Here is a 26,914-nt window from a genome sequence, read left to right on the forward strand (position 1 = left end):
TTTGAAAGTCAGGCTATGGAACTGGGACTTTTATCAGGAAGCAATAGGTAACTTGATTAGCAGAGGCTAATCAGTTGATATTTAGGAAGGTGAATCTAATGCTTGTGTGCAAGGATGCATTTGAACTTGTGCCAGGGACTTTTAAGAGACTGTAGTAGTAATTGAGGCAACAGGTAGCACAGGCCTGACCTAGGTTTGTGTTGGTAGGAATGGAAACAAGGTTGTCAATGTTACAGACCTTATGCTTATTAAATGTACTTGGCAGAACTTGGAAGCTGTCTAATGCAAAAAAAAAAAAAAAAAAACTGTCAAAGGGACTATCTGATGATGGCATCAAATGAATGGAATAAAGGGAATTGCCACAAAAATGTAAAGAGAAAAAATTGAAAAGTTGATAACAATTTCTAGAGAAACACTATTTAGGGAATTTAACAAATGAGAAGATAAGCAACAAGAAGGTGATAGAGAAAGGGAAATAAGATATGCAACAAAAAAGGAGGGAGGAGAGTTTCTAGGAGAGAGTGGGAAAATTCAAACTCTGAAACATCAATAAAGTCTTATTTCTCACCTATTAAATTATCTATTGGGATTGGAAGATTCAAACGAGAGATTTTCATGATCAGGAGTTAGTGAGAAAAATTGACCAAAGAACAGAAGAAGGGAAAATATTTACTCAGGAAATGGAGAGTAATTGTCAATACAAGGACATTTGGAAAGGGATTGAAGTTAAACCTCTGAAAGAATAGAAGGAAATGAATACTCATTTTTATATCTTAAAATGATAATTCATAAACTTAACATTATGCAGAAATCCTTCCCTAAAGAAAAGAGATCAAGTCCTATTCAAAAAGGTCAATAAGAAATGCCAGTATTGGTAACCAATGAAATAACAATTTCTGAGATGGATTTAGGTGGAAGCCAACTTGTAATATCATGTACAATAAGTCAAAATTGTTGTTAACTAAATACCATACGTTAGCTCAATCACCTTATAGTATTCAGTACAATAGAAATGCCAGTACTATATTACTACCTCTGTGCTGTATTACCTTCAGGTCTCAAAATGTTGATAACCAAACTTATCTTTTGTCATGGAGACTGCAAAACGCCTAAAGACAAGCACTAGGATTGGGTAATGTGTTATCTCAGATACTAACAAGAGGTTGAGAGGTAGAAAGATAGACATTTCTTGATTCTAGTTTATAGACTAAGATGATTGGCTACTATTTCATTATCCAATTCAGTATAAGCTTTTTAGAAGTATTCAGTATCTTTTCAAACTTTTTTTTTTTTCATACAGCAAGGGTAGGTGAATCATGCTTTCAATTTAACATGTATTGAGTACCTGCTACGTGCTGTGTTGGGTGTTTTCTGTCATTTTTCTGTGATTTTTTTTAAGTCTGATTTGCATATCTGGTTGATTTCGTTTTCATGATCATTAGATATATTTTTTGACTTCTTTGTAGTTTCATTGTTGTTTTTTGTTTTTCTTAAGACACCTGTGTTGATTGTGACTTCCATAGGTGTTCTTAGTATTTTCATCGCACTGGACAATATGAAAATTTTAAGTTTGTCTATGTTGGACTTGTTTCAAAGACAGCAGCATTACAGTACTCTCTGTACGTAATTATTGTGAGTCAGCTGGCAAGAAGAAAGAAAATAATACTGGTTATTGGTAATCTTTGGGTGGAATGTGTTATATACACATACATAAAACTCTGACCTAGAAGTTACCTTTTTTTTCTTTTTCACTAGAGATAGGAGACTAGATGCTTCTGCTTTTACTATATTTTGTTATATTAATAACTCACTGTGTAGACCTTTAAGTTCCTTTTCTAATGTTATCCAGTAATATTTTGGACTGTAAATGTTACTGGCATTTCCAATTCTGTTCCCTCTTCTCCCTCAGAAGAACCAGAGACTTGAAGAATAGGGGAGCTTTTGTGAAAGGTTCTGAAGTTAGAGTCAAAACAGCTAAACTGGTGCTCCTTTTAGCATCCGTATTACTCTACAATATCTCACACTTTATTACCCTTGCCACTTCCTTCACACTAAAGCTTTTTAAAAGCAACAACTGTACTCTATGTTTGTCCATTTCTGTATTTTACATACTGTTTTCATTTTGTTTTTGCCTTATTTTTTAAGAGTTGATTTTGTAAAACTTCCAGACTGGAATAAATCAGGACCATTAGAGTGGCTCTGGAGGGTGGGCTTTACAGTGTCAGTGATTAGCATACTCTGACAGCTTAGGAAGCACTATGCACAGAATATGGAAAGCATAAAGGATATTGTTACACCCTTCAATTGAGAAAGGAATTATTAAAACGGCGCTTAAGGATGCTGATCTCTCCCCTATCTGATGTCTACCCTTCCTCTTTTTGTCTTCAATGTTTGCCTGATCAGTAATGCTGCTGTTCTCATTGTCCCACATAAATATGTATCTAAACTCATGAGAATTGGTTATTTATCTTGCCTTTTACTGTAGTTTTATTAATAGAAATTATTTGATTTTTATGGGTTCCCCCACCCTGGAAAATGAAAGAAATAAAACCCATCAAATGGTATAAGAGGTCTGTCCAGAAGATATCCAGCCATGTAGTATGAAAAACAGAGACATTTATTAAAGAAGATATAAAATACAAGAAACATTGTACATAGGACAATGACGCCTCAGTCCCCTTCAAAGCAGGCACCTTGGGACCTCACACAGTCCTCCCAATTGCCATCAGCTGCCCTGTTGTTTTTTCCTGAATGTCATGGACAGTTTGAAATCTCTTCCCTTTCAAAGGTGATTTTAGTTTGGGGAAAAGCCAGAAGTTGCAGGCCACCAAGTCTGGGCTGTAGAAGGGCTGAGTCACCTAGTGATTGGATGTTTCACACACACACACACACAAAAAAAAAAAAAAACCTGTGTGAGACATGATGCAAGAACAGGCACATTGTTGTGATGAAGCTGCCAATCACCAGTTGGCCAGAGCTGCAGCCTTCTGAATCATTTAAATATTTTCCATGGAGGAATATTCAAGCTTAATGCAAAATTTGATGAGATTTGTTGCTCTACTAGCTCAGTCATTTTGAATGCAATGCCACACAGTACACATGCTCACTCAATGACATCTACTGCCCCCACTGACTAGTACAGTGACATACTCATTTTTCATGCATGCGCATTCCAGTCCATTCTCCTTGGCTGCCAGGTTACATCGATGCCGTGCAAACTGTTCTCCTTATATTAACAATGGCTGAACTTTTTTCTAGGTAGACCTTGTACGTTTTCCTTATGATTAGCAGGTTAGATGGAGCCTGCTCTCCACAGGGCCTTCCATTCTTCATTGGTGACTTCATGCAGAAGAGAACAGTCAGTTTTGAAACATATAAATATCTTACTAATAGCATAATACAGAAGTTGCCATTATTCTATTAGTTTTAAAGTTTTTCTTAAAAGTCAAATAGTATGATCTCTGTTGAACTATTCAACTTTGCTCTGATAGCATGAAAGCAACATAGACAACATGAAAATGAATGAGCATTGCTGTTTTCCGATAAAACTTTATTTCTAAAACCAGGCAGTGAGTTGAATTTGTCCTGCAGGCTGCTGACCCCAGGCATAATGTATTGATCACATGTAGTACAGCTCTCTGTTGGTGAAAGGACCAGGAAAAAAAATGGAAAGATTTTATTAGCTGTCTGGAGCTTTCTAGTCAATAAGACAAAAAGCAGGAATATAACAATATAGGATATAGAAAGTAAAAAAGTTTAGAACCGAGTAGAGTTATTCTTCAGGGGTTTTCAAATATAGATTACTGGTAAAGTAGAATGTTTATGATTTAATGCAGCAGCTATAAATAAAGGAAGCATATCTTTTGTACAATAAGAAGTAAGAAGCGGTATATGAGATAAATTGTCAATCTTTCTTGCCTTTGGCCTGATAGATAACCTTTCTTAACCAATAGAGATTTGTTGAATGTGCCAAGATACATTTGGATCTATATTTTAAAACAAATTCACACTGAACTTCTGCTAGAAGTAATCAAGTAAGAGGCATCAGATTTATAAAACAGTTTTCAGGCATTAGGCAACAGGCATCACAGGACAGTGATCCTTGAGAGAAGGAAAACAGATGAAGGAATCCCTACATTTGCCATAGCATTCTGCTTAAACAGAGTTTTCAGTCTGTAGTGCAGGAAGAGGAAATATTAAACCCCGTGGTCAAACTGAATTGAAACATAGTTAAGAATTGAAGCAGGCCAAGGTTGCTAGAATTTGCAAGAGAGAGCACCAGAGAAGAACAGGTACACAAGACAGCACGCACACTAGATAGCTGCAGGGTGTTCGCTGGGCTCTTCAGCTGAATACTGATCAGCACATATATGTGAGGAAACTATTGAAGGCCAAAGTTAAAACCACAGGAAAAAAAACAGGCAGAACATCCCCCAAACTCACACAAACTGATAATAGTTTATATCCCCAGTAGCCAGAGTGGAGAAACCTCTAATAAATGGGACACCAATTTAGCTCTAGATTAAAGGTTTGAAAAAGCTTTAAAAAAAAGATCAAACTATTTCCAGGTAATTAACTGAATTTCAGAATAAACATCAAAAATGTAAAAAATGCAAAAAAGAAGTACAAAAAATCCGATACCCAAAAGCATAAGGTTTATAATGTCTGGCATCCAGTCAAAAATTATCAGGCATGCAAGGAAGCAGTAAATACAATCCATATGAGGAAAAACAGTCAATAGAAATGTATTTAAAAATGACACAGATGTTAGAATTAGTTGACAAAGATTAACATTTCTAAATATATTCTGTATTTAAATAAGATAAAAAGGAGCATAAACCTGTTAAGAGAGACATGGAAAATACAAAAAAGAATCCATCTTCTAAAAATTAAAAATATGCTGGATGAGATTAGACACTGAGGAAGAAAAAATGGTAATTAGGGATCTTGGCAACATAACAGTACAAGCTATTCAAAATTACATTTGAAGGGGGAAAAAAGTAAACGGGACAACTTCAAGTAGCCTGATATACATATTTAGAGTTTTGGGGAAGGGGAGGGAAAACAAAAACATTTAAAATTAATAAAGGCTGAAAATGTTTCAAATTTGGTAAAATCTATAAACCCACAAATCCATGATGCTCAGTGAACCACAAGCAAAAGAAACAAGGAAAAAACTAACTATACCAAGGAACATCATGAAATGGCATAAAGTCAGTGATAAAGGAAAAAGTCTTTAAAGCAGCCAGTTTGTTTTAAGACACATTATATACAGAGGAGCAAAGATAAGAATGACGACAGTCTTATCATCTGAAACAACACAAGGTAGACAGACCTTGGAGCAGTGAAAGAAAAAACTGTCAACCTAGGATTCTATACCCAGAACACATATCTTTCAAAACTGAAAATGAAATAAAGACTTTTTCAGACATAGAGAGGCTGGAAGAGTTCATCAGTAGCTGACCAGCATAGACCATTCAGAAAACCTCAGTTCCAATTGTTAGCTAAAACATTTACCTGTTTTTGGTCTTAGACATACTTTAATGTCTCTGAATCTTTAGATTTCCATCTGTGAAATGAGAAAAGTGCTTATTTTGGGGGGTTTTATGATCAATAAAATCGAATGAAATAAAAGAAATAATTGACATTTGTTGAGTGTCTCATTTGTGCCAAGCACATGTTATCTCATTAAAAATGGGTATAAAATACCCAATAAGAGGCCTGCTACCCTAAAAATGTTCTTACACGGTTGTCTCTCTTTTCTTTCTTTAGTAATTGAAAAATTTTGGGTTGTGCTAGAAGTTAGAACACATAGCTAGTCAATCAAATTTTGATGAAGCACTTTTCCTAACTTTGTTTCCCTTTCGTTACCACCATTAAATACGGTTTAAGGTAGAAACGAACAACTCTTATTGCTAGAATAGACATGTCAGCTACTAAATCATTTTATGAAAGGGTTAAGTACATTCTAAACTAAACCTAATTTTTTGGCTTGTGTTTTGGCTGCCTAATGTTTTTTTCATTCATGTTTATTGAGGTATAATTTATATACTGTCTATCTAATTTTTATTGTAAACCTGTTGGATAGGGGCCATGAATGTCTTTATAGTTTATACATTGCCCCACACATTTTTTTGGCACTCAATAAATGTTAAATAATATTTCCATTCAGCATTCTGCAGACAGGAAGCACATGGTAATAAATGTCACAGCACAGGTTGAAACTCTCCAAAAAGTTTTATGTTTTATTCCTTGGAAAAGCCAGTATAGATACTTTCATGAATGAAATTTATTTTTAAAAGGGGCTCCCAGGTTCTTATTTTACTTAACAGTTTTCTCTAGTCTTCATTTACTTTATTTACAAGTTAAAACTTTTTCTCCTCAGTAATAGTATGATATTAAAAATAGTATAAAACTATGAAGTCATGAGACAGTATATAAATGATTTTGTAGATTAATATAAAGAGAAGGTAATTCATTGTCTGATGGATAGCATAAGGAACAATTTAGAGGTTTAAACAACATGTCTTTCATGATATATCGTATGAAAGTAAATAAACAGCAGGTAGTTCTTTATAATTAAATACCAGCATGACTTAGAGGTATATCATGGCTTCAGCTATTACAGACCTTACTATGGTATTAGACTTTGACTCAATAATATGTTTCTTATTCAGGGATTTTAGCACTACTTAAATATCTCACTCTAATCTCAGAAAGGGTAACCATTGCTTTGCTATAACAAAAGACATTCTAAATTGAAACTAAACTTGATGCCAACAAGTGAATTTCATTAAAAAGGTATCGCCCAGTTTATATGTGTTAAGTAAATAGTTAACCATAATCAGTTATAAAAACCATGTAAATAGTATGTATCTAAATTTTTTTTAAATATTTTGATCTGCTGACCATGCTTGCTTTGATCTGATTTGTGAGGATTTTTCTTAAGAAACATCTGAATGAGAAAATGTCTGAATTTGGCCATGTTATTAGGTTCCTCATATATGAGTATAAAGTATGGGTAGTGAATCCAGGCACCACTTAGCTTGGTGCCTCTAACTCAGAGTCTCATAAGGCTGTAATCAAGATGTCAGCCAGGGCTGTAGTCATATCGCTGCTGGGGGAGAATTCACTTCCAAACCCACTCACATGGCTATTGGCAAGCCTCACATATTTATTGATTGTTAGCCATGGGCCTCTCCATAGGGGTACTCACAACATGGCAGCTTATTTCTCCTAGAGAGAGCTGAGAGAGGGCATGTGAACAAGAAGATGGTTGAACAAGACATTCCATCACTTCTGCCATATATTTTTTACAAGCAAGTCACTAGGTCCAGCCCACACTCAAGGAAAAGGAGTTGTACAAGAGTTCGAATACTAGTAGTCAGGGATCATTGAGAGCCAATTTGGAGGCTACCTACTCTAGGCAAATCATTAAATATATTTTGAATGCTACTCATTTGCTTAAACTATCCAGAGATCTTACCAAGATCTCGCATTCAGTAGGCAAAATGATTTTCCAGTTTCACATTAAATATTTCATTTATTCTTAGCAACAATCCAATGAAGTATAATAGGTACTGTTGGCCTCAGTTTCATTGATATAAGCTGATATCCTGAGTTACATGCTCAAGATTACCTAACAGGTGAGCTATAAAGCTGTGATCTTTATTGTAGGTCATCTGATTCTAAGCCCTATACTCTTCCCATTTGCCTATAACTGCCTTCTGACCAATACTATCTTTCACTTAAAGCCATTCAAAAAGAGCATTATACATCTCATTGTATATACAGATATATGAATTTACGTTATATATGGAGATTTTTATACATAGATTCATATGGAGAGAGATAGGTAACATTCTGTCTTACTCTCATCTATACCACACCATTTAGGATTTACAGTACGTTACTGTTTCAAATATTCAGTCAAAGTCTAATTACCTTTATAAGGTATGAAACAGCAATAGTAGAGATACATCTCTAAGATAATAGCATGTTAGCCTAACTCTGTAGTTAGGGGGTTAAAAACTTGTTGGATGAAGAGATGAACAAAGTAAAACAGCAGCACTGTTTTGGTGGCTCCATTATCCATTCACTTTTCCCAAAACTCTGGACTCACATGACTTGAGTCAGGGCCATGGGAACTTCCAGTGAATGTTCTGCTTCCTTTTGCATTGGAGAAATAGTTTACGTATTTTGGATGAACGGGTTGCTTTCTGCAGAAGTTGCCTTTCTTTGGTCATAGCTTAGACCTTTCTCTCTTCTTGTTCCAGTCCATGAAGTTTTAGCCTACTCTCAAGACCCCCGATGTCTGAGATTAACAAGTAGAATGGTAACATAAGCAAGCAGGTAATAGTTCTGACTGGGTTCAGTGCCTTGAAGTGCAGAGCAGGAGGTGGGAGGACAAACATTACGAACTTTGGTAATGAAAGTAATTAGTTATATTCTTCAGATCACCCTGGAGAAAAGAAAAGTGAATTTTTTTAAAGGCATTTGTTAACTTCTCAAAATAACTTTGTTGTATGGTTAATATGAACTTAAAAAACTATCTTTCTTTACTGAAGAAAAATAATAGCTCCTACAATTAATAAGTGAATTTGGCCATCCAGGATGCAAGGTCAATATATAGGAATCAATTGTATTTCTGTATAACTAGTAACTAATAATTAGAATTAAATAAGAATATGAAGGGTATGGCTATAGTTCAATATTGATTATAAATAATTCTTTATAAATTAAAACTGGAGTATAATCAGACAAAATGCAGAGAAAACAATTTTCATTTGAATACAGCATTTTGCCCTTATCTGAGGAGAATATGTTCCAATATTCCCAGTCAATGCCTGAAACCATTGATAGTACCAAACCCATATATATATATTTTTATGTACATATATACTATCTTTATATATGTATACTATATAGAAACTGTATTTATATATATACACACTATTTTTCCTGTATATGCATACCTATGATAAATTTAATTTATACATTAGCCACAGTAGCAGAAATTACAATAACTAATAATAAAATAGAACAATTATAATAATATAACTATAATAAAGTTTATATGAATGTGGCATTATTAAGTAAAATAAGGGTATCTTGAATACAAGCACTGTGATAATGAGGCAGTTGATCTGATGATCAAGATGGCCACCAAGTTACTAATGGGCAGGTAGAGTGTACACTGTGGATAAGCTGGACAACGGGATGATTCACGTCTGGACGGGACGGAGCAGGACAGTGCAAGATTTCATCATGCTACTCAGAATGACACTCAATTTAAAACTTATGAATTGCTTAATTCTGGAATTTTCCACTTAATATTTTCAGACCACACATAACTGAAACTGCAGAAAGGTAAACCATGGATAAGGGAGGACTTCTATACAGGAAATAGTTCTTTTATAGATATACTCCAGCAAGCACTTGAGTTTCTCCTGTCTTTCCTGCATAATCTGAGGATTGTGCTACTTAATAGTGGCTTGCTAATCCTTTAAATAGCTCTTAATATAAGTATTGCATAGTTTTCATTAACCGTGAATGAATTTTAGCTTTTTTTTTTTTTTAAACCTCTACTCAAAAATATGTATTTGGTTGTTGTTTCACTGGCACCCTTTTACCCTGGTCAGTGCAGCAGCAAGCCTACTGCAAATCCTAAATAGCGTGGTATAGATGAAAGTCTAAGACTTTAATTATATGTCATTTTATTCACAACACACAATTCCAGGAAAGAAAAATGACTTTGTTGTTGTAAATGACATATTATGTGAGTATCATTCATTGTAAACCAAAAATGATACTATATTATAGCATAGACAACAATGGGAACTGATTCTGAAAATGTGACCTGTCTGAGAAACTGAATAATAGTGAAACTTATCAAAATGGAAAGAAGTGTTAATGTGAAATGCAGCCTTCTCAGAAATACTCTTTCCTGGCCTGTTAGATTTTGCTTTTGTTGCTTGTCATGCATGAATGAAAGTGCTACACTCTCAAGGGAGCAGGAAAGCCTCTGTGTCGGTTGTTTATTTTCTTAATCCCTCCTCCTTTGTGATTTTTGGTGTCAGATCTAAAATGGAAAGCCTGTAAATATAATGATTATCACATGGATAATCACCTGCATTAGGAACCGCCCTGCTTCTCTATTCTAACCTTAGCTGTTCTCTACATGTCACATCCACTCTGCGGTTGGATTTTAACCTGACTGCTTCATTAGATTTGTGAAACTCAGTACGTGGCACCCTGGGGCAGCGCAGATGGGGACTTGCTTGTTTTCTTTTCTCACTTTTACTGCAAAGGCACACTACAAAGTCCTTTTCAATTTAGTGTGATCAGTTCGGTTGGAATTACTCCTGAGATTTGGAACGTGCCTTACTATTATGCCCATCATCTATGCCCCTTTTTTGTTTGTTCCCTACTTTCTGACCTAATGCCTGTTCTTTCTGTCCCTCTATGCAGTGAGTCTGAGGACTGAAATTCTGTTTAAAGTTCTTACTGGGTCAAACTGTTCCCCTATATTGTTTTATTTGTTTTGCTGAGAGGGAAAAAATAAATGTTGTTCCATCAATGTATCTGCAAACACCTTCAGATCAGAGGTTAGCTGTGGTGGGAAAGTCTGCAGTGATGTGAGCCATCTGCCTTCTCTAATGGAGTGACTGGGGGCACCAGTCCAAGATCAAAGAAAGGTGGGAGGAAGTCAGGAGATAAGATCTTTTTAAGCCTTAGAACAAGTGCTTAGCTTTTCAGTGATGGGGCACAGCTCTGCAAACCTGTGCAAGGGGGATGCTAGCATGGAAAATTGAGTTGACTTTTCTTCAGCGTGTCCCTCTTCAGTCAGAAATATATTGGCACTTGGAATCGTTTGCAGACAGGAAAGTGTCCTGGTGCCTGGTTTCCTTAAAGAATAGTTATCTGACATTTATATATGTGCTATGCAATTAATCAGTTCTATTTTACTATAACAGAGCACAGTTAATTGCTTTTCAGATTTGTATGAGCAAAACTGGACATTAAAAGAGCAATTTAACTACTATATGTGAATTTTGAGTTTTTGTGTCTTAGTGCAATTTTAATCATACAAATTCTTCATATTAACTTTGTCTTATAGGCCTCTGGGCTTCTTTTATGCCTCTGAAAGTTCCATATAAATAAGTAGTTGTAGCAGAGCTTCTCAGTTATCTTTTTCATATAATCCTTGGAATGGACAACTTGGAAAAATACTATATTGATATTTTTTTGAACCTTATCCTTTTCCTTGTTATCTAGGTCAGCAAATATTATTGACTATGTTGTATACAAAATTCTGTTGTAAGTAAATTTTCAAAGATACTAACCTTGCTTGCACTGTTTGTCAAACTCATAATTCAGTTTTTTAAAAAAATCTACATTTCTAAGGCTAACTTGGTCAGCGTATTCTTCTCTCATGAACAGCCTAAGGAGTTGTGCTTTCAGCTTATCGCTTTCTATCAGCTTCAATGTTCAGCTGTAATCATCAATTTCAACCTTTTTAAACCCTCAAAATGGTTCTTTCTGTTTTATTAGTGCATTGGGCTATAAGCATGCATCCTTTTTTCCCCAGTGTTTTTCTTACCATGTAGGCAGTACCCAAACGCGTGCTGGAGACGTTGGCTGTGCTCTCTGCCGTACATGGTTCGGTGCAGCAGTCGTTTCAGTGAGTTGGATCTGCTCGCTGCCTGGGCGCAGATCCCACCCTTCTATTAATATCTCTTGGCAAAGATAAATTTGGAGGAATGTAAGTTAAGATGTAGAGGCTCTTGACAGTTGTCTGCAGGGTTTTTTGTTGTTGTTGTTGTTTTTCATTTTCAGAGGAAAGTGGAGTTGAAAAGTAATATTTACTCCATTCTCTGTATCAGTCCTAAAATTAAAATATATGCACAAAGCAAAAATTTGAGGACAGGAAAGGAAACCATACAGATGTGTGTCTTTTTATAGTCTGTTATAAGAGCATTAGGATATATAACAGTGTTCATCAGATTTTTCCCTTAACATATTTAATTCTAGAAAAACACTGTGTATTTTCAGTATATATTTTTAATGGGCAACTTTTATTGCCCTTATATCAAGGAAAAATAGGGGTTTGTTTGGACTCTTTGTTATTAATTTTCAGTCTAAGAGGTAGAAATACTGAATATGTCTAGATTTAATAATTAATATTTTTCCATTTTTGCTTTACTTTAATTATTTTTAAAGAATTCTAAAGTAAACTGCATGTATCATATTATTTTATCCTTCAGAATTAACTGCTATAAGTTAAGGACATTCTTTAAATTAAATTGATAAATTTTAATGTTACCTAATTCTTGCTTCATATTCATATTTCTCCAGTCATCCCCAAAATGTCTGTTATAGCTGGTTTGTTGAAAACAGAATCCAGTTAAGGCCTGTATATTGCTCTTGGTCATTTTTCCCTTAACCACTTTATCACAAAATTGACTTACTAAAGAGACCATTTGTCCTGTAAAATGTCATACCTTATGGATTTGTCTATTTGCTTTCTCATTGTATCACTCACTGACCTTGTTCTTCTATTTTCTATATTTCCTGTAGACTGCAAGTTATATAATTAAAGTTTTGATTAATTCATATTTAAAATTTTTGATCAGAAAACTATAGGTAATGCTGTGTGCTTTATACTGCATCATAACAGAAGGCACAAAATAATTGGTGATACTACTATTAATGATAATAAGTGATATAATCCATCGTTGTTTTAAGGTTATGACAGTTTGATTTTTCCATTTTAAATCTATAGTTTGCTCCCCATGATCACATAATATCTGGTATTTTAATTCCATGAAATACCCTGTTCCCCATCATCCTATCACCTAATGAATTTAGCATCCATTGATGATCCTTGCCTCAGTAAATTTCATTAGGGATTGCAAAATGGTGATTTTTGTGAATCTATACATTTACTAGCAGACATTCTTCTCTACAGAAGAGCTTTCCGAAAGGTATTGTTTTAATTAAAAACATAACCACCAGCATGTTCCTTATGTTTCAAATAATTGTCTTTCTTTGTTGGGGTCAAAACACCTGAACTCACTGTGACAGCTACAGTAAAAACATGCACTACATCTTCTTTATTCCAACTTGTGAAGTGTGTTGACATCATGCTGCCCTTTTTTTATGCCAAGGAAAAAAGAATTTTTTTTTTTGGTGTAAGAATAAAAATTGAACTCTGTGGGTATATTGAGATAATTGTGTAAAAAGAAGACTGTGAATGAGTTTCAAAATGGATTATTTCTTCATTACCTCGCACTTTATAATTAACTGTTCTTTTTTTTTTTATTTCAGGAAGCTGCCACTTTTGCTAGAGAGCAAGGCTTTGAGGTGAGTTAACCCACAATTGCACACTAAACAGATCCTAAAGGTTTTTTCTAGCTGATAATGAAGTTCTTTTGGACAGTGATTGATGTGCTATTATACTCTCAGAGCCTCTCAGCAGTTGCCATGGAAACTTGGCAGTCGTCATGGTTTCTTTGTTCTGGCAGCACAGTGTTATGACGCACTCTGCTAGGTCTGCACCCAACATCGCCTACAGATGTTATTTATTGAATTTTGAAAAGCCTCTTGGGAAGCCAAGAGGTTGGGCACAGTTTCAAGCTGCCTCTGCAGATATGGGGCCTGTCAGTTTGTTCAGTTTAAAAGCTACCTCATTAGCTGCATTGCATTTCATAAGGATTCACTGCTAAAGCACTGGTGGAGCAAGACTAAATAGTGAAATATAATGTCGTTTAAATAATTTCAACCCTACCCCATGTAGATTATCATTATGCAAATTAATTTCCAAAAGGTTGTACTTAACAGTTGTTTGTAACTGATTAATTTAAATCCTGCTCATATAAACTTCCTGTTTGAATCTTATTATTTTTTTTTTTTTTTTTTTTTTGGTTTTTCAATTACAGTTGTCCCCTTTTCCCCTAATTTCTTATTATTATTATTTTTTTGGATAACATTAAAACACGTAAATTTTCTGAAACTAAATATCAATAAGACTAATTTTCAGGTCCTGATTTATTACACTGATATAAATGTTATTCTGTCAACATTCAAAATTCCATGTGGTTTTTGTTGGCAAAATTAAGATAACAGACAAGACCATCTTTTTATCTATAAAATATCCATCTTCCAATTGATAGTTAGAATACACCGAAGCCAGGTTAATTGACAGAATTAACTGAACTTATGAGTTTTGTGATTATCATATTTATTGAGCCAGAACTATGTAGAATGTTGTGTTCTGTGTCACAATTTGGAATGTTGCACAACAGTAATTTTTAAAAATTTAATCTGACTAGAGCTGGAATATAGAAACTCTCTAGATTTGCATACTTAGTATTTTCTACCATCTAAAGAAGCTGTGAGCATTCATTGGGTATATTAGTAAGCTCACTTTGAACTCTTTGGAGAAAGATGTGTAAATTTATGATGGAACTATTATTTAAATGTATGAAAGGCAGATTCATTATTGAGCCACAAAGTAATACATGTGCGTGTTGTCTATATCATAGGACTTGACAACGATAGTGCTTCCTTTTTCGGAGAAAGACAGTGAACATGTGGTAGAAGTATTCTATTCTCAAGCGCCTATGAAAAAAACTATGAGTAGGAAAGTTTGCCTTATGATGCCTGATCGTTGGGAACTATAATAATTTATTGGGAATTGTTCTTTTATTTGTTTGTTTTACTATATGTATTCTCAAAAATGTAGGGGTTAGGTTACCTGTAGAAGGAATAAAGATTTCCAAGTATTTATTTATCTAATTTAAGTATCAATTTGTACTTTTCCAAATTGGCAATTTATATAAAAGACTAAATGTAATCAAGGGAATATTCAATTTAAGATCATGAGAATATAAGTAAATGTTTTCAGTCATGTTTTAAAGTTTCGCTGTTAAATTTTAATATTAACAATTGATATCCTCTCTTGTTACATCAAAATTCTCCACCAATGAAAGCTTATGGAACATAAATTTGTATCTTATTTTTTGTGCTATCATAAAAATATATATATTTGGGTTCCAGAACACAAGCAGTTTTATAGATACTTAGAAATATAACATTTACATAACAAATGATCATGATCCTTTAGTACTTGGGTAATAATCTTTTAAAAATAGTTTATTGAGGCTGACTAGGGGACTTCTGACCAAGATGGAGGCCTGAACAGACACACTGCATCTCTCTCGACACCTAAGAAGGACTACAACTACCTCAAAACTAGAGACAACAACAAGTCCCAGAAAATCGAGCTGCATGGAAGTCCAACAAACAAAGATATAAAGAAGAAATACTCAACCAGACCGGTAGGAGGGGCGGAGCCAGGGCAGAGAGGACGCAGTGTGGTGGCAGCAGCAGCAGCAACAGCAGCAGGCCAGCAGAAAGCGCAGTCACACATTTTAAAAAGTAGGGAGGGACACCTGGGGAGTGCTCCCAGCACCAGACCAGACCACACAGCTCACAGGTCCAGTGCCGGGGAAAAGAAAGACTCATTGCTTCTGACTGTGCAGATCAGTGGGGGTTGGGGTGGAGAAAGAAACTGCCAGTCTCTCAGTAGACCCTGCTTGATTAAAGGGCCCCCACAGTCCTAGAACATCAGACCGTCCCACTCTGGAAACGACGGCCAGGGCAGCAGCTAGAGGGGCGCCAGTCTGGTGCAGAAGTAGGAGAGGTGCCTGGAAAAGGGGTGAGTGCTGGGCAGACGGCATTGTTTCCTCTTGGACCCCTCCCCCACATACATCACCACAGTGTGGTGAAACAGGTCACCCTGTACAATATCAAAGGAGCCTGTCAAGACGAGGAGACAGGGAAGTATGGCCCAAAAGAGGGAACAGATCAAAGTTCCAATGGGAGAACTAAGCAATGAGGAGATAGCCAACTTAACAGACGAGACGATAGCCAACCTAACAGACGTAAAGTTCAAAACACTGGTGATGAAGATGATCACAGGCTTGACAGATATGCTAAAGTATGGGAAATGCTTAAGTGAAGAAGTGAAGGCTGTACTAAATGAAACAAAGGAAAATCCACACGAAACCAATGGTGAAGGGAAGGAAACCGGTGTTCAAATCAATGATTAGGAACATAAAGAAGAAAAAAGCAGTCAGCCAGTACAGAGTGAGGAAACGAGAATTGAAAAAAATGAGGAGAGGCCTCGGAACCTCTGGGACAACTTTGAACTTGCCAACATCCGAATTATGGGTGTGCCAGAGGGAGCGGAGGAAGAGCAAGAAATTGAAAGCTTATGTGAAAAAATAATGAAGGAAAACTTCCCAAATTTGCAAAGGAAATAGACATACAGGTCCAGGAAGCACAGAGAGTCTGAGATAGCTAGACCCAGAGGACCACACCAAGAAATATCCTAATTAAAATGCCAAAGGTTCAGGATAAAGAGAGAATCTTAAAAGCAGCAAGAGAAAAGCAGAGAGTTACCTACAAAGAGGTGCCTATAAGCGTATCAACTGATTTCTCAAAAGAAACTTCGCAGGCAAGAAGGGACTGGCAAGAAGTATTCAATGTGATGAAAAGCAAGGACCTATAGCCAAGATTACTCTATCTAGCAAAGCTATCATTTAGAATGGAAGGGCAGAGAAATTGCTTCCCAGACAAGGTAAAGCTAAAAGAGTTCATCATCACCAAGCCATTATTATATGAAATGTCAAAGGGACTTACTTAAGAAAAAGTGGATCAAAATTATGAGCATTAAAATGACAACAAACTCACAACTATCAGCAACTGAATGTAAAAAAATAGAAACAGAATCCAACTAAGCAAACTAGAATAGGAATAGAATCATAGATATGGGGATCATTTGGAGGGTTATCAGCTGGGAGGGGGAAGGGGGAGAGATAGGGAAATGGTGCAGGGATTAAGAAGCATAATCAGTTGGTACAAAATAGACAGGGGGGTGTTAAGAATAATACGGGAAGGGTGAAGCCAAAGAACTTTTATGCATGACCCATGGACATCAACTAAGGGGGGTGGGATCGCTTGAGGTGGGAGAGATGGGGTACTGGGCGGAGAGGAGCAAAGGGAAAAATTTGAGACTACTGTAACAACATAATCAATAAAATATACTTTTAAAAAAATGCTGACTAATTCATACTTTAATTTACTCCTTGAGCTACATGCTCCGAAAATTCAGTCCTAGCAACAAACTACTACTTCTATTTTTTTTTACTACCCAGCACCATATTAACCTTGCCATTAGTTTTTAGTTTTTGATTCTAGAAATATTTTTTACCGTAAATCTGACATAACTGATTTCAGCATGTAAACCAAGTGATGATGTTTATAATAGTATACCTTATTACCTCCTGACACCGTAAAACCGCTCTGTTGATGATGTTGACAGTGATGTTAGATTAAATAAAGCACACAGTGTCTTCATGTGTCCCTTCATGGGTTCTCTAAAATATTATAAGCCTTGTAGAATATATAAGAGCCATAAATACAGTAACCCCAAATAAGTATTTTCAGTAAATTATAAGGGATGTTACTAGAAAAATATAATAATTTTAAAATGCCATTTAAGTTTTTTTTTAGTTTATTACACAATAATATGAAAATGTAAGTTTGAAACTTGGTATTTTTTAATAATCAAACAGAAATAAATCACTTTATCTTAACAATTTAATGTCTATGGAAACATGTCCATGCTCTCAAATGTAGTGTGACAAACTAGACAAAGTCTACATTTTATCACTGCCAGCTTTAACTTTACCTCTAAATTTGGGGCATGAATGAGAGGAGAGAACTGAAAAGATTAAAAAGAAAGGAAAGGTGACTATTTTTTTCTTCCCATCAGCTTTGCTGTCCTACACTCATTTTCTGTTATAAATCCCAATCAGTTTCCAAAACCACTGCGTATTGCCACTGGTGATTTGTCTGCTAACAGACCAATCCAAACACTTCTAAAAATAACCAGTGTTTATTCATCAGGAAGTATCCTCAGTGGCATTGTTTATGATACTCTGGTTAGTTTCTCTTCAAATTTTAGGTAATCTTTCTTTTTAAAATAAAAATCTTTACTCTTTAAAATGAGTTGGGCAATTTTCAGTAAAAAGAGGCAGCTTAGGAGGGCACTAGAGAATGAGATAAAAACTGAAGCTGGGGAGAGCACAAAGCAGAAGAGAGGATATATATATATACATATATATACACACACACACATATATATATGTAATCTCCCCGTATATATCTCTCCCCATATATATCTCTCCCCATATATATATATATATATATATATATATCCCCGTATATGTATATATGATAGCAAATTGCATAGTACCCCATTTAAATGACAGACCTGCTAAGAATTTAAAATGACAATTCTTGAGGTAAAATGTTTCATGAGGCTTTTTATTATTATGGAAAATCAGTGTAGACTGCAGTGTGTTTTTAAATTTACCTTATCTATAGCTAAACTGATTCAAGGTTTGTATTTTAGAACCTACATAGAAATAAGGTACTTAAAAGCATGTTTTATTATGAAGCCTTTTTAAAAGCTGTTTTGAAAATTGATTTAAATAAAGTGCAGAAAATACCTCCAAAACCTAAATACAAATATTCTTTGTTTGATATTTTCATTCTCTGTACAATAGATTATGTGAAAGAAAATTCATACCTTTTCTACTGGATCATTCATTTATTTTTACTCCAAGAAACAAATTTTAATTCCTTGTTTTATATGTCTACGATAGAGGAAACAAAACAATTCTTTTCCCTTTTCCAACTTTCCCCACAGCCCTGACTCTACCCATAGAATTCCAACATTGTAGTTGTTCTCTGACCAATAGTAACTCTATCATCTTACACCACTGAGAGAGAAAAGTATTGACTTGTGCTATTCGATATGGCATCCACTAGCTACATGTGGCTATTTAAGTTAAAATTAAGTAAAATTTTAAATTCAGTTCCTTAGTCTTACTAGGCACATTTTGAGTAAGACTACCATATTGGACAGTGCAGTTATAAAGCAGACATATCATCACAGAGAGTTCCACTGATCAGCACTGGATAGAACATCCACAGAGAGTATCCAGGAGGTCTTGATTCCCAAAGAATTCTTCAAGGTTTTTCTGAGATTCCTGTGTTCCTCACAAGGATAAAGAATGCAGTGACTGAGTAGATCCCTGAAAGTCTCCAACAGGCTGCCTAGGGCCAGAATGGTATACAATCTGACACCACCAGGGGCAGATCCAGGACGTGCAGATCATTCTAAGAAGCAACAACAAACAATAAGAGTCACAAAAATGGGGAGACAGAGAAACAACCCCCCCGCCATCGAAAGGAAAGGTAGAATCCCCAGAAAGAGTGCTAAATGAAATAGAGGGGAGCAAACTATCAGATATGGGATTCAAAACGTGGATCATGGAGAAGCGCAATGAGCTCAGGGGAAACTACAATGAACTCGAGAAAAACTACAAGGAACTTACTGAGAATTATACCAGCATGAAAAAGGACATAGAAGCTATCAATAAGAGCCAGGAGGAAATGAAGAATATGATCTCTGAATTGAAGAACACAATAGAAGGAATTAAAAGCAGGCTAGAGGAAGCAGAAGATCGGATCAGTGAGCTGGAGGACAACGTAGACAAAAACTCCCAGACAGTGCAACAAAATGAAAAAAAGACTGAACAAGAATGAAGAGGTTCTAAGACAGCTGCAGGACAACATGAAACGTAATAATATTCGTATCATAGGTATTCCAGAAGGAGAATAAGTAGAGCAAGGGGTAGAATACCTGTTTGAAAAACTAATGACAGAAAACTTCCCTAACATGAGGGGAGAAAGAATAACGCAAGTCCAGGAAGCACAGAGGATCTCAATGAAGATGAACCCCAACAGGCCCACTTCAGGATACATCATAATTAAAATGGCAACATTGAAAGACAAAGAGAGAATCCTAAAAGCAGCAAGGGAGAAACAACTAATAACATACAAGGGAGCTCCAATAAGGCTATCATCAGATTTCTCAGCAGAAACACTACAAGCCAGAAGGGAATGGCAAAAAATATTCCAAGCAATGAAAAACAGGGACCCACAACCAAGAATACTCTACCCAGCAAGACTCTCATTCAAAATGGAAGGTGAAATAAGGAGTTTCCAAGACAAAAGGAGGCTAAAAGAATACATCTCCACCAAACCAGAATTGCAAGAGATGCTAAAGCGTCTGCTTTAAGAAGATGAAGAAACAGAGAGAGACAGAGGAACACAAGTACAAAGGGGAAAAATGACAATGAATAAGTACCTATCAGTAATAACCTTAAATATAAATGGATTATATGCTCCAATCAAAAGACATAGGGTAGCTGAATGGATTAGAAAGTATGACCCACATATATGCTATCTACAAGAGACCCACCTTAGAACAAAAGATCACAGACTGAAAGTGAAGGGATGGAAAAAAGTATTTCAAGCAAAAGGACATGAAAAAAAGCTGGAATAGCAATACTTATATCAGACAAAACAGATTTCACAGCAAAGGCCATAAAAAGAGACAAAGAAGGACATTTCATAATACTTAAGGGAAAAATCCATGAAGAGGATATAACCCTTATAAACATATATGCACCCAACTTAGGATCACCCAAATATGTAAGGAAAATTTTGAAAGACTCCAGGAAAGATATAAACAGCAACAAACTCATAGTAGGGGACTTTAACGCCCCATGATCAACAATGGACAGATCTTGGAAGCAAAGAAACACCAAGGATATACAGACATTGAACAACACACTAGGTGAAATGGACTTAGTTGATATATATAGAACTTTTCACCCCAAAGAAGCAAAATATGCCTTCTTTTCAAATGCACATGGGACATTTTCAGAGATAGACCACATGATAGGACACAAAACAAGCCTCAACAAATTCAAGAAAATTGAAATCATATCAAGATCTTTTCAGACCACAATGCATTGAAACTAAAAATCAGCCTCAGAGAAAAAATCAAAGACATCCAAACTCATGGAGAATGAATAACATGCTATTAAATAATGAATGGGTTAACAATGACATCAAAGAGGAAATCAAGAAATTTCTGGAAACTAATGATAATGAACACACCTGACAGCCCAAAACCTATGGGACACAGCAAAAGCAGTCCTAAGAGGGAAGTTCATAGCAATACAGGCATATCTGAAAAGGATAGCAGAATCTCAAATAAAAAATCTAACCCTAAAGCTACACGAACTAGAACAACAACAACAAACAAAGCCTAGGGCAAGAAGAAGGAAGGAAATCATCAGGATCAGAACAGAATTAGACGACATAGAGACCAAACAAACAATTCAAAAGATCAACAAAAGCAGGAGCTGGTTCTTTGAAAAAATAAACAGAATCGACAAGCCTTTAGCCAGGCTCATCAAGAAGAAAAGAGAAAAGACCCAAATAAACAAAATCAGAAACGAAAGAGGAGAAATCACAACTGATACCACAGAAATACAAAGGATTGTAAGAAATTATTACAAACAACCGTATGGCAAGAAATTTGACAACCTAGAAGAAATGGACAAATTCCTAGAAACATATAACCTTCCAAAACTGAATCAAGAAGAAGTGGAAAGTCTCAACAGACCAATAACAAAGAAGGAAATTGAAACAGTAATCAAAAATCTCCCTGCACACAAAAACCCTGGACCGGATGGCTTCACAGGCGAATTTTACAAAACATTTAGGAAAGAACTAACTCTTATCCTCCTCAGACTATTCTGAAAAATCCAAGAAGAGGGAAGACTCCCAAACTCGTTCTATGAAGCCAGTATTACCCTAATTTCAAAACCAGGTCAAGACACGACAAAGAAAGAAAACTACAGGCCAATATCACTGATGAACATAGATGCTAAAATCCTCAACAAAATATTGGCAAACAGGATCCAGCAATACATCAAAAAGATCATACACCACGATCAAGTGGGATTCATCCCAGGGATGCAAGGATGGTTTAATATTCGCAAATCAATAAATGTAATACACCACATAAAACGAAAGACAAAAATCACATGATCATATCAATAGATGCAGAAAAAGCATTTGATAAAGTACAACACCCATTTATGATGAAAACTCTCAGCAAAATGGGAATAGAAGGAGCATACCTCAACATAATAAAGGCCATATACGAGAAACCTGAAGCCAACATCATACTCAATCGGCAAAAACTGAGAGCATTCCCCCTGAGGTCAGGAACAAGACAAGGATGTCCACTCCACTCCTATTCAACATAGTCTTGGAAGTTCTAGCCACAGCAATCAGACAAGAAAGAGAAATAAAAGGCATCCAAATTGGAAAAGAGGAAGTAAAACTCATTATTTGCAGATGACATGATAGTGTACATAGAAAACCCTATAGACTCTATCAAAAAACTACTCAATGTAATGAATGAATTTTGCAAAATAGCCGGGGTACAAAGTCTATATTTAGAAAGCGAAGGCATTTTTGTACACCAACAATAAAATCTCAGAGATAGAAACTAAAAGAAAAATCCCATTTACCATAGCAACAAGAAAAATAAAGTACCTAGGAATAAACTTAACCAAGGAGGTAAAAGACTTGTTCTCAGAAAACTACATAAAATAAAATAAAATAAAAAAGAATGCTATGACTATCACCCAGAGTTTCTGAAAATAAGACACTAAGTCCTGCTGGCTAAAAGGATAATTCTGCTTTTCTAGGTGACTGAATCCTCAAAGAGGACAGTTTTAAAACAGATTAGGGAAAGAGCTAAGATGATCTTCTAATTTTCTATATTTAATCATTTACTCATTCAGCAAATACTTACTGAGCACTAGCTATGTGCATAACACTTTAATAAATCCTGAAGACAAGATAGAAATGACCAGTGACTGTATTGTGAAGAAGAGCATGGCCGGGGTTTCTATTTTGAATGAGATGGTCAACTCTATGAGAAAGTAAAACTTGAGAAATACAATTATCTTGCCATAACATTTAGAAAAGCAATGCAAAACAAATAAACAGGGAAACATATTTCAAACAGAGGGAACAAGAATACAAAAGCTCTCAAACAAGGAAAGTATAATGTACTATGCGCTCCAAGAACTAACAGAAGGGTCAGTGTCACTGAACAGAGTGAATGAGGAGGAAGGATGTATGATATAAGACTGAAGAGTACCACATCACTCAGACACCATAATTATTACAGGAGTTTCTATCTGGAAAACAAAACAGAATATGGCATGCTTAAGTGAGGCAATGTGTGGGGACAGCATAAGTGGTATTCTATAGGAAGGAGTAGGCAGATTCCGATAGTATTGTTTAACATTTGCACCACCAGCTTGTTAAAAATCGAATGAAGAAAGTATATTCTTTAATTTGAAAGAATGCTAAATTTGTGTTCATGTGATCACTAGTGACAGTAAAAGTGTAATTTAACATTTAGAAAATGATTAATAGTTTATAAAGCATTTTCCAACATTTCATTAATACATTTAATATTCACACAAACTTTTGAAGGTAGGCAGGGCAGAAATTGGCATATCAATTCAACAGATACAAAATAGGCTACATGACATGTACAAGGTCACACAGCTAATCAATCCATAATGGAGCGGGAACCCTCAGCTCTCCTAAGTACTGTATAAAGTACACACCTTTCTCTCACATTCTTATGGTTTGGAAAAGGAGATTAGATTTCCAAATGACCTTGAACAATGAGAAATATCGTGAAATTTAGTAGGATAAAATACAAGCCAGAATATTTAAGAAAAAAATAACAAACTTAAATACCAGCTCAGCAATGATTTGTGAATGTGGCAGAAAAATTATGTAGGATAAATATGCTATAGTTTTGTGATAACAGAAAACACATTGCTAAAATTCATAGAAGTAGTAGAATCTGTCGATAGCATGGAATATGGAATAGTGGTTAAGGGTGTAATCTCTGGAGTCACACTGTGTGTGCTAGACCCAGCTTCACCACTTCGTATCCTTATTACCTGAGGAAGTCACTTAATCGCTCTGTAAAACCTTGAGGCCGTTTTTAGAGATTTGGAAGGCAACCTCAGAGTGTGACCATTGGGATAGTATTAAAATGATTGTTTTAGAGGAAAGAAATTAATATTTATAAAGTACTTCGTCGTCGTCGGCAGCCGTCCGTCTCGAGAGACGATGGTGTAGCTTCTCAAGAGTCTATCTGCACCGCCGAGAATGGCTGCGCAGTCCGACTCGGGAGTGACATGGTATCTGTCTCCTCCCGTGTTGAATCGACATCTTGTGATGAGGCTGAAGCTACAGAGCCTGGGCAGGGTAATATGGAGGGTCTGCTGTTGCCCATGCAGCAGACCCCCCCTCTCTTCGCAGCTGAAGGGTCCAAGGGAAAGACGGAGTCAATACAGCTTGGCTTCAGGTGCGCCGCAGGAGTTGCCGGTGTTGACTACAACGTCAAACCGCCTTAGGGACTCCGGCTCCAGATTTTCTGTCGGGGTTTACTCCCTTAGCCTTTCCCCTGAAGAGGTATGCCGCAAGGCAGCGGAGGTTTTTTGGAGTCAGAGTTTTCCTTCTCTGATGTACCCTGACTGGAAGATCGAACCAGCGACACTTGGCTCGCAGGCCGACGCTCAATCCACTGAGCTAAACCAGCCAGGGCATATAAAGTACTTAGCATGTGCTAAATGTTGTATTAACCTCTTTTACTTACCTTATCCTCTTTTTATCCTTACAACAATCATTTTGAACATTTTATTTGAAATAATTTTAGACTCAGAAAATTTGCAAAAACAGTACAGAGTTCCCAGGCACTTTTCATTTAGCTTCCCCTAATCTTAACATCTTACATAACCAAGGTATAGTGTTCAAACCCAAGAAATTAACATTGGTATAATACCAATAACTGAACTTAAGTCTTTATTCTCATTTCACCAGTTTTTCCTCCAATTTCCTTTTTCTGTTCCAGAACCTAATTCAGGATTACACATTGCTTTTATTTGTCATGTCCCCTTACTCTCTTCCTTTCTGTGATTGTTTCTAACTCCTTATTAATGTCTTCATACTTTTGAAGAGTACTTGTCAGTCATTTTGTAGAATGTCCCTCAACTTGGGTTTTCCTGATATTTTCTCATAATTAAGTAGAGGTTATGAATTTTTGCCAGAAATACCACAGAAGTGAAGTGCCTTTCCCAGTGCATCATATCAGGGACATATATGATGTCCCAATGTCTTAATGTTGGTGATATTAACCTTGATCAGTGTGTTATGATGGTGTTTGCAGTTTATCCTCTGTAAAGTCGCTGTTTTCCCATTGCAGTTAATGAATACTTTGGGACTATGCAAATATACTATTTTGCCTACTAATTTTAGCATTGCTAAATTTGATCACTAGGGTAAACTAATAGTTTGTCAGGCTTTCTCCACTGTAACAAAACTATTTTTTCTTATGTTATAAATAAGTATCTTAATGGGAGATACTATGGAGAATGTGCATATATCCTGATTGTCTCCAAGATTTTGCCCACTAATTATAGCATACTTTTCTTCTACCATAAATATTTATTTAATATTGTACAAAGAGACTTACCTATCTGCTCAAGGTACACAAATCCAGGTGTGTCATACTCTAAATCCCTTGTAATTTCATCATTCTGTTAAGATATGTTAGTCCAAGTATAAGAGAGAAGAATCTACTGGCTGGCAGCAAAATTAGATATACACATATACAGCTTTGGGAACACAAAATTAAGGTTTTAAGAAAAGTTTTTGTACCAGATGGGGATCAGCTACTAAGGGCAAAGCCATGGCTTCTTGAGGTATAGTGAGAAATTTAGTTTTGGTGCTCACCTCCAGTTATCCCAGAGCAACAAAGGAATTTTGTATGGATACAAATAGAATCAAGTGTAACCATCTGTAAAGATTTATGTTTTATATTTGGAGAGTTAATTTCAGTCTTGAGTTGCCAATTTTATAAGATTTAATTTGAGACATAAGAAAGGTTTTTTTAAGTTACCAAAGCTCTTTAAAAAAATACATCTTCCCACAGGGTTGGTAGAAAACAGTTGTGGAATCTCAGTCTTAATTTATTCTTTATACCACCTTGAAGAAAGACTTGCATTTAAAAAACATTCAGTACATGCATAAGATGCTGCACCCAAGATAATAAAGTGACTCTATTCCTAGAGTTTGCCACTTATCCTTATTAAATATGAACTGTACTCAACCATAAGCAAAAATCCCACAGTAGTAAAATATATGTGTGGTAAGGCAATTGGAAGAATATATATGAATCACTTTAATTAAATGTATACATTTATTAGAAAGAGTGAAGGCATTGTTATATGGCGGTTTTTTGTTTTGTTTTTTTTTTTCTTTTGGTCCTTTCAGCTGTTACTAGTCATTTCTTTGTTTTGTTTTTTATTTGTTTGATTGGTTGGTTTTTGCTAGTCATTTGTAACAGCCTTTCCCCAAAACTGAGGGTTTTTCTTTTCTCATCTTATCTGACTTCTTAGTTCTGTTCTAAAATAGGCAACCAAAAGTGAAATAGTCAGCATGTTTGAAAGGTCAGCAGCATTGTTATACCACAAGTGACTCTTCTTTGCAGAAACAACATTCCTCTGGTATTATCATGTCAGGTATAATAGACTTAGGTTCATATATCGTCTGGAATTTCTTAAGTATTTAGTGAACAAACGTACAAGTATTTTACTAAAGCTTTCATGCCTTTAAAAATGTCCTGGCTTTGCCCTGTCCTGTGTGACTCAGTTGGTTGGAGCATCATCCTGAACTGAAGAGTTATAGGTTTGTTTCCTGGTCAGGGCACATCCCTAGGTTACTGGTTCAGTCTCTGTTCTGGATGCATACAGTCCCCTATCTAGGCGCATACAGGAGGTAGTCAATTGATACTTCTCTCTCTCCCTTTCTCTCACTA

At 35.7% G+C, this 26,914-nt stretch overlaps 1 protein-coding gene across 1 annotated transcript in view; it reads left to right on the forward strand.

Annotated features, from left to right (window-relative positions):
- ADK (adenosine kinase) overlaps window positions 1–26,914 on the forward strand; it is a 648,653-nt gene that overhangs the window by 515,705 nt on the left and 106,034 nt on the right. The window contains exon 8 of the mRNA XM_090278245.1: window positions 13,330–13,365. Within this exon, the coding sequence (XP_090134371.1) occupies window positions 13,330–13,365 (36 nt within the window). The remainder of the gene's footprint in view (window positions 1–13,329; window positions 13,366–26,914) is intronic.

This window comes from Furipterus horrens, unplaced genomic scaffold, assembly GCF_987537825.1.
Source record: "Furipterus horrens unplaced genomic scaffold, mFurHor1.1.pri manual_scaffold_5, whole genome shotgun sequence".
Lineage (NCBI taxonomy): Eukaryota > Metazoa > Chordata > Mammalia > Chiroptera > Furipteridae > Furipterus > Furipterus horrens.